We start from the raw sequence: 10,294 nt of genomic DNA, 5'->3' as shown, positions 1-10,294 counted from the left end.
ATTTATTATATTATTTATGTAACAGTCTTTACATTGATTTCAATTTCTTAATTAATTTAAGACTAGAACAATTACAAATTAATGTTTTACAAAATAAACGTTGCATTCAAAATTAACTTATTTTCGCAACTTTTTACATAGATAAATCGACTTAATATTGAATTTCTTCCGAAAAATACGATAGTTTTCTTTTATCTAAATATTATCGTTTTTATACTTATTTAATTTAATACATAAATAAATGACAAAAACAAATCTTAAATTAATTAGTAAATATACTAGAAAATAAGTATTTTTATAATTACAATAAATATAGTTAATTTAAATATACAAAACTTCCGTGATTTTCTTATGCATTTTTTCTCTTAAAACGGAATGGGTTTGATTTTCTGAAATTTCAGAAATAAAAAGAGTAACAATTTCATTCTGCATAGATAAAAGGTACACAAATTTGTATTTAAAAAACGTAAAATTTTGTTTTATATATTTCTTAATATGTATAAATTTCTGAAATTAAAAGCAATGCAAGAATTTATTTTAACAAAGATTAAATGTATCTAGTTTGGATGAAAAAAAGCATAGCTTAGTGTTATTTAATTGAAATATTAATATAATATAAACATTGTTTTGTTCGATTTTAAGTGCAAACTATGATATGAAAATAGGAATTATTAAATGAATGTTAGAAAGAAAGTGACAAGTTCAGAGAGATGACATGCATACATAAAATGAGAGGGGAAATGGGAATAAATTATGAACATGGGCCAGTAATTAACAAGTACCAAAATTCCAAATATGCATAGATATTAATTTTTGGTATAAAATTATTCGTGCTTATTATTCAGATTTATGCCACCTCATTAGCACGACCATGTATATGTCTATTTATTTATTTGCCATCCGTTATCCCGAACGAAGCATTCATGCATATATTCCTTTCTCTATTCTATATGTCTGTGTCTACTATATACATGTATGTCTAGTGTCTTTATGCAGAACCCTAGAGTGTTCATACCGTTGTTTGTTGTGTGTGTCTGTGGCAAATGGGGGGAATATGCTTCCAACTGAATCCTTTCCGTTTTTGTTTCCAGATAGTGTACGTGCGTTCGGCTGTAATGAGGATATAAGCTGAGGCCGGAACAGCCGTATCATCATTAACATAATGAACGTAAGTGTTTCATGCAATTTTATTACAAACTTCCATATAGAAATTCGCGCAAGAGTAATTATGAATAAGTCTCTATGGGGAGAACATAGAAAAGAGAAGGGGACGCACCGAAAACTGGAACATGTGGCAACTAAACAGTCCGAAAATTAATAATCCTTCACAACAACAACAACTACAAAAAAATCCAACGTCCACCATCTGCGAAACAGGCAGAGTCCAATGCACTTCTTCGTGTTGTTTGCAAGGGTGTCGCAGTTGTCCTTAATCACCAATTAGTCTTTTTTTCCTGCATTCATTAATTTATTAACATGTGCTCTTTTCACGATCTTCAATTATAACTCGAATCATTCTTTTAATTACAACAATAGCAAGGACAATTATGCATTTATCATAAATCATTTACGTTTTTTTTTCTACATTGCATTTCCGGTAAAAAATATGTAGTGGAGGAATTAGAATTTGTGAGTTATGTCCTTCCGTAATTAGTTTTCTTTTACGCCTTGTCAACAACGAAAATTGAAGTTAAAGCCCATTTGATTAATGACTTATTAGTATTTCATTCATGGACCCAACGCACAATGCTTCAGAATAGAATCATTGCGTTCGTTATTTATTCGTGGAGCCGAAATGAAACTAATAATAGTAATGTGACTTACGTTGAGAATTAAAACGTTCGAGGCTATAAATTATCGTGTCGGACTTTCGTAAATATGTTATCAATACTTGGATGCTCGTAATCTATTCATAGCGTTATTAATTTTCTGTTGGATTTGATTAATTGCATTTCCACAACTCATTTATTATATTATTTATGTAACAGTCTTTACATTGATTTCAATTTCTTAATTAATTTAAGACTAGAATAATTACAAATTTATGTTTTACAAAATAAACGTTGCATTCAAAATTAACTTATTTTCGCAACTTTTTTATCTATGTAAATTATCGACTTAATATTGGATTTCTTCCGAAAAATTTGATAGTTTTATTTTGTCCAAATATTATCGTTTTAATACTAATTTAATTTAATACTTATAAATAAATGACAAGCAAAAATCTCAAATGAATTAGTAAATAAACTAGGAAATAAGTATTTTTTATAATTATAATAAATATAGTTTATTTAAATATACAAAAATTCCGTGATTTTGCAAGCTTATAGTTGCTTGCAAAATCGTGTTATGTAATATTTTTTAAAAATGAAAAAAAAAATGAAAATTATTCAGAAGTTCCTTAATTAATTTCTCTAAAAATTAATGAAAATGATACATATGTTAATATTCTTATTTATAAATATGAGTTTTTAATAAACAAAAACTGTATGGTTTATGTAAAATTATTTTTTTAATGAATTATCTGAATTATATTAAATCTAAAAAGATATTTCAATATATATAATAAAATTATATTCTATTTAAATTATATAGAAAATGTAATATAATTGCAATAAAAAAGTGAAATAATAATTTGTTAGTTTCAATTACACATAAAGTACTTTTTTATGATAATAAAGTATTTTTTTTTTTGGAAAAATCACTTATTACCAAAAAACTTGTAATTTTATTATGTTCAATAAAGTCTTTCTCTTTCATAGTATTTTTTCAGCATTATCTATTTATTTTTTATTTTTACAGATTGTTTTCATTAATTAGTTTAAAAATATTAACTAGAAATGATATTAACTTTCTACTTCTTCTTTATTATAATAGATTTCTTTAATTTCTTTTTCTTCTTTAACTCTTATGATGATTATTTGTTGTTTTACATCTTGAAAATTTACCTTAAAAAAGTAGTAATAGTTTTTTAGTTACTTCAGTATTTTGATAAATTTATAAAGCCATGATTATTTACTATTAAGTATAGATCAATTTTACATACATATTTTATGTTTCTTATATATATAGGAAACATTAGGATAATCCATGTAAATACAAGAAAAAATCAATAAAATAATGTTGTTTCTCAAAATGTACATATAATATTATATAAATAAAAATTAATGAATATGTAATATTTATATGATTCCTATATTAAGATTCATAGTTGAATTATGGTGGTTTTCGATGTGCAATCTAACTATTCGTGTCAGAAACAAGTTTTAATTAATCAACGTAACTTAATTAAAACAGATGGAAACGTTTCGAAGATAAAATAACGTACGTGAATACCATATATCATCTCGTCTAGTTCGTGTTTGAAAGAAGGATAAGAAAAAAAAATGAAGAGAGAGAGAGAAAAAAAAAGAGTAAGAAAACAAACGTGCAGGACGAAATAAATAAACGGCGTGTGTATGTGATTTAGGAAAACTGGGTACGCGTTTGATTTATACCTAGGTGTCTGGGCGAAGAAGCATTCATCACGCTGCACGGTACGAGATAAATCAAAATTCTCTTATTAAAGACACAGCATTTTTCACACGGGGCGCGTTTTTCCCCAATTTTCCTCCAACATCCTTTACCCACCTACCTAACTCACTCCCTCCCAAACCCCAATCAGCCATCACCACACAACTATTTGCAATTCAATGGAAATTGCGCTTTCCGCCTAATTATTGCTAATTAGCAAATCGCAATTTAATTATTTTGATTCGGCCGCGGGCTTCGCTGCCGTCCAACAGGAGACCCACCCCCTTGCAAATTAAAACGCCATCCGAAGTAATGAATATGTAGTAAATGGAAATTAACATTTTCGGCTGACTCGATAATAGCTGCGTTATGCATTATTGCCTACTAAATTTTTGTTGATCGAAAACATTTGTCGAATTGTTGCAGTTATGATTTATAATCCATTACGTCACGTCGGTAAAATAAGAATGTCACGTCAAAGTATTTTTATTTTCGTTCAGTTCCTGTCTAATTAAACGTTAAAGTTGGTAAAAAATTGTAATTAGTACAATTAACTTTATGTGAATTCTTAAATATTGCAATTATTATTGATAAACAATAGAAGAAACGGCAACGTCACGTCATAGTCCGGTAACGTTACGTTAATTTAAAGTTTGAGGTTGTATTTCTTGTTTTCAACCCCTTTTTTTTTTCAAGAAAATTGATTAATTGTAATATTTAAAAAAAAAAATAATTGTCTAATTCTAAAGCGAAAAAAGTTATATCAATTTAATGATTTCCTGAGGCAATCTTTACGTTTGTAGACAACATCGTGAATAGTTTAGTAAAACAATACTTTAACGTGACTTTCAGTTCCTGTTTACTTAAACGTCTTAAAAAAAATCTTAAACGACTGATTGTAGTATACTAATTGTAATTAATAAACTTAAAATCATGTGAATACTTAAATATTGCAATTATTATTGATAAACAATAGACGAACCAGGAACGTCACGTCACAGTCCGGTAACGTTAAGTTAATTGATAATTGTTTTCAACCCTATTTTTTTTCAAGAAAATTGATTAATTCTAATATTAAAAAAAAAAATTGTCTAATTCCAAAGCAAAAAAAATCAATTTAAAGATTTCCTTAGGAAATCTTTACATTTGTAGACAACATCGTGAATAGTTTAGTAAAAGAATACTTTAACGTGTCTTTCAGTTCGTGTTTACTTAAACTTTTTAACAAAATCTTAAACGGCTGGGTGATTGTAGTATACTAATTGTAATTAATAAACTTAAAATCATGTGAATTCTTAAATATTACAATTATTATTAATAAACAATAGACGAACCAGGAACGTCACGTCACGTCCGGTAACGTTAAGTTAATTGATAATTGTTTTCAACCCTATTTTTTTCAAGAAAATTGATTAATTGTGATATTAAAAAAAATTGTCTAATTCCAAAGCGAAAAAAATCAATTTAAAGATTTCCTTAGGAAATCTTTACATTTGTAGACATCATCGTGAATAGTTTAGCAAAACAATACTTTAACGTGACTTTCAGTTCCTGTTTACTTAAACGTCTTAAAAAAAAATCTTAAACGACTGATTATAGTATACTAATTGTAATTAATAAACTTAAAATCATGTGAATTCTTAAATATTGCAATTATTATTCCACGACGTTACGACAATTTCATTTAAAAAAATAGATGTTTCAGGTTGTATTGTCCCATTTCTAATCGATTTAAAAACAAAACCTGTCAAATATTTATATCTTTTATAAAGCAAAGTATTGATGCATCTTAATACTTCCATTTGGTTATATAATACAACTTTTGGTTATAGAATCTTTAATTTTCGTAATAAAATATCTAAAATGAATTGATAGTAAAATCGTGGTAATGCTGATGTTTGTGACCGAGTTTCTAGAGTTAAACCTTAATCAGTAGATGCAGTTTCCACGTTTAAAGTCCCCTCTATATATAAATGTCTCGCGAACAATACTAAAAAAAAAGGGAAAAAAAACAATTGCTTGTTGTTTTGGTTGGACTGGTTTATTTTTGTCGCTCGGAAGATGCATTATTTCGAGTCGAGATTTTTGTTCGTTCGGGTCGGATTAGAAGTTTCGCGCGAAGGGAGGAAGCTGGAGGCGATTTCGCCATGTATCATATAGCCCACGGGGGAGAGCTTCTCCGGCTCCCCAGACCGGCGTTTCCGGTTTCCGGTCCATTCAAAATCCTCCGCAACGGCAGTAGAAGACGAGGAACGAATTCTATGTGTGAATGTACACGACGATAATTATGATGATAATAATAATAAAAATAAAAGCGAAATAAATATATAAGAGAGACCATCATTTGTTTTTTTTTTGTCGTTTGTATTTTCCGTCGTTGTGGCGAGCCGCGAAATTTAATTGCCCACAATTAAGGCGAACCGCGCAATTTAAGTTCACGTCTCGTTTCGTACGCGAAATATGCTCGGAATGAACGGAAGTTGAAGAAAGGACATTAAATATGAATTAAGTAGGACTTGTAAGGACGACACTCCGCGAAATCGGATTCATAGGGATGAGGGTTTCCATGTATATTGGACGCAAAATTGATCCTTGCGGAATCCACATTTCAACTTTAAATTTTTATTTTTTTTTTATAATTTTATCTACTCAATAGTGTAAATAATTTAATTACAACTTAATTACTATACATTAATTTCACATAAACACATTTCACAAAAATAACCATTTTTATAAGTAATAACAAATAATTTATTTATATTAACTTTATATTATTTTTGAGATGTTTTTATACAGATTTTGATTTTTAGATTTACCTTTACCTAATTATACAAGATGTACCCCAAGGAAGTATACTTGTACCTATTATTTTATATTTATTTATAAATTTATAATTTAGATTTTTTTATATAAACTGAATATTTAATAAAGATTTAAATTATTCTTGATGAATTCCAGAAACCTTCTTTTTCTGTCTGGTATTCCCCAATGATGTGTATTTACACCTATTATTTAGTTTGATTTTTACATGTGAAGAAAGTAATTGAGAAACACTTAAGATTTTATCAAAAGTGAAAAAAAATATTTTTTTAGTAATTAATTAGGTTTACCAATTTTTTTTAAGCATAAAACATCGATTAATTTAAATGTTGACAAATAAACACAGATGGTTTTACAAAAAAATATTCATATTTGCATATTGCATCACGACTTAAGTAATAGATTTAACTAAATCGTGTCTTCCATGCAATTACAATGACTTAACTTTTCGAGTCGTTCCATCAAAGTCACACGTATTGCCAAAGACTTATGACAAGGTCCTTTATTATCCGCTATGCACGGGCATTAATTTAATGATATCCCAACGGATCGCAGCTGGAATTAATTGCGGCAATTTTAAAGCGTAAAATAAATCAAAGTTCCTTAAGACCAACGTGCGTGGATTCCAACGCTTTTTTTATATACAATCTCTTCACTCTGCGTCTACCCTTTTGCTCGATTTCCTTCACAAAGTACATGAAATATGTGGGAAATAATTATGGGAAAATATGCGATAGAGTCAAACGGTGCGCGATTAATTTTCTCTACTTTGCTGACAGGATAATGGATTAAAGCGATCTCTTGTTCTTGCAATAATTTCTTAATACATTTATTTCTTATTCTTTCTCTCTCCACCTCTACAGGAAACAACATTAAATGTAATTTCGTAACTATGAAGAATGATTTATCATGCTTCTGAGAGAGTGGAAGAAAAATATATATATATATAACAAGAGCGACAAACAAAGCGGTTGGGTTTCCGTTAATAACGAAATTATCGCTAAAATTTAATGGAGCTTTTCTTTCGCGAATATATACATTTGGGCGCCTCCTGAAGGGTGGGAATCTCTGAGCATCTTTTGTTCTATCGCGTGCGCCCGTTTAAAATTAATTTTGTTTGAAAACTGGCGACATTGTGAAACTTAATTTGTATGAAAGGCGTCATCTTATATAAGAAATTATGGTCCATCCCTTAATTAATCCACAAAAGAGGAAGGGAAGTGGAAGATGAAGAAGGGGGATCTTCTGTTGGGACGGGGCGCGCTCATCGCGAGGGTGTTTTATTTTGTAACTGGATGAAATCGATTTATGAAAACTGAAATTCTTAATCTTTAATCTTAATCATGTCTTTGAATAAATCACTTAATTAACAGGTTTCTATCCATTCGAAACTAAATAATAAGTAATGAAATATATATCAAAAGATCAATTAATTATTCCTGAAACTTTTTACAGTTTTTCATTGAATTTTATGATAAATCAGAGAAACCAACTATGTTTATTGTGTTCCATGAAATTAGTATACTTATTGTTGTTTCGTGCTTCCAATTGGAATATCTGCTTTTCAACTATAATATAGGACCTAGTACACTACCACATGGAAATCCGCATAGTTCTGTACTAAATTTTCTTTTTCTTTCAAGTTTTATCTTATTTTTTTGAAAGCAGTTGCTTTCCATTGTTGTTTCATGCAACAAATCTCAATTGCATTATGTGATATTAATACAGTTGGACCGAGTTTCCGGTTGTTGTAAAATTAATTTTCTTTCGGGGAGGATTTGAGAACTGAAATTCTTAATCTTTAATCTTAATCATGTCTTTGAATAAATCATGTAATTAACAAGTTTCTATACATTCGAAACTAAATAATAAGTAATGAAATACATATCAAAAGATCAATTAATTATTAGTGAAACTATTTGCAGTTTTTCATTGAATTTTATGATAAATCAGAGAAACAAATTATGTTTATTGTGTTCCATGAAATTAGTATACTTATTGTTGTTTCGTGCTTCCAATTGGAATATCTGCTTTTCAACTATAATATAGGACCTAGTACACTACCACGTGGAAATCCGGATGGTTTTATACTAAATTTTCTTTTTTTTTCAAGTTTTATCCTATTGTTATATCATGCAACGAATCTCAATTGCATTATATGATATTAATACAGTTGGACCGAGTTTCCGATTGTTGTAAAATTAATTTTCTTCCGGGGAGGATTTGAAAACTGAAATTCTTAATCTTTAATCTTAATCATGTCTTTGAATAAATCATGTAATTAACAAGTTTCTATACATTCGAAACTAAATAATAAGTAATGAAATACATATCAAAAGATCAATTAATTATTAGTGAAACTATTTGCAGTTTTTCATTGAATTTTATGATAAATCAGAGAAACAAATTATTTTTATTGTGTTCCATGAAATTAGTATACTTATTGTTGTTTCGTGCTTCCAATTGGAATATCTGCTTTTCAACTATAATATAGGACCTAGTACACTACCACGTGGAAATCCGCATAGTTCTATACTAAATTTTCTTTTTCTTTCAAGTTTTATCCTATTGTTATTTCATGCAACGAATCTCAATTGCATTATGTGATATTAATACAGTTGGACCGAGTTTCCGGTTGTTGTAAAATTAATTTTCTTCCGGGGAGGATTTGATTAACGCGAGGGCAAATTGCAGCGGTTTCCGCGACGCCGGTCGTTCGAGTTCGTTTTGTTTCGAAATTATTTTCTGTTTGCGGTAAACCAATACAACAGATTTTCCGGTCGACGGATAGACAATGGCCCTCCTGGCAGTCCGTTGCGCAAGAGACATCTGCCTGCTGCAAACCTAGGTGTAGGTTTAGAACGAACCACACCACACTATTGTGGTGTATACAAAAAAAAATGCAACACCTATAACTAAAATAATAATATAAGAAGCTCTATTATACCTGTGCCTTGTGGCGTTATACGTTAGTGTAAAGCGAAGAATGGACATGCAGGGTGGATAAAAAGAGGACGCAGCGATTTCGAGATGGGGGACGTTTTATTATTTCTGTACTGTGTTTATTGTACACGGGGCGGGTGCTTTCTGGTTCATCTTTTCTATATATTTTTTTTTCTGGTGTGTGGTTTTCGAAAAGGTATCAATTGCAGCCCTAGGGATGAATGAGAACCATTATTCGGCGTGTCGCACATAAATTAGAAAGCAACACGAAAGTCATTATTAAAATATTGGGGAAAACTGAAGAAGGGATGGAGAAGGCCCTTTGGGCACCCCTTGACAGGCGCGCGTGCAAAAAAGAAAGCGTCTCGTGGAGAGGACGTAATGAAACTTTGAGACGAGGAGGGGACGAGAAGATGGATGGACCAATCTTGAGGAAATGCAGCTCAGGTCTTTATATTTCCACAGTCCATCCACCCTTATACCATCTTTCCAGGTTTTTCTAATGCATCAAATTTCCAGTGAAAAATGATGCTGTTTTGAATATTTTCATCATTTTTAAAACCCATTTAATTGTATTTCTCCTGCCTCCACCTCTGTATATTTCAAGGGATATTATTCGAAAGGAACGATTTTCTCATGTAAATTGGACAGTATGAAATTTATTCAGTTTTGTATTGGATACTATACAAATCGATCATGGATTATTTGTATGAAACATCAAAGAAAATATATTAGTTTTTTTTTATTCTAATTTTAATAAAATAAATATTCATTAAATATAAAGACTAGAAACAAATATAAAATTTATAATATTTTCTGTATTAGTTAATAAGATAATTTCAATTAAAATAAAAAAAAGTATGGAAAAAATATGTTAATTTAAGTTTTTTTTGGAAAAAAGTAACAAAATTTACTTGAATTTTAATTAGACCATAATTTCATCAAATTTATTTACGTCTAAGTATGCTAATACACATAGAATTAATGAATTAATTGGAAAATTTTCTTACAAAGAATA

General features: G+C 29.3%; 1 protein-coding gene across 1 annotated transcript in view; it reads left to right on the top strand.

Annotated features, from left to right (window-relative positions):
• Nucleotides 1–1,094: 1,094 nt before the first annotated feature.
• The window catches only part of LOC108558854 (insulin-like growth factor-binding protein complex acid labile subunit), a 102,369-nt gene continuing 93,169 nt past the window's right edge, over nucleotides 1,095–10,294 (top strand). The window contains exon 1 of the mRNA XM_017915888.1: nucleotides 1,095–1,168. Within this exon, the coding sequence (XP_017771377.1) occupies nucleotides 1,163–1,168 (6 nt within the window). The 5' untranslated portion in view covers nucleotides 1,095–1,162. The remainder of the gene's footprint in view (nucleotides 1,169–10,294) is intronic.

Source organism: Nicrophorus vespilloides, unplaced genomic scaffold, assembly GCF_001412225.1.
Source record: "Nicrophorus vespilloides isolate i.1.1-1 unplaced genomic scaffold, Nicve_v1.0, whole genome shotgun sequence".
Classification (NCBI taxonomy): domain Eukaryota; kingdom Metazoa; phylum Arthropoda; class Insecta; order Coleoptera; family Silphidae; genus Nicrophorus; species Nicrophorus vespilloides.
This window is presented reverse-complemented; position numbering and strand designations above follow the sequence as displayed.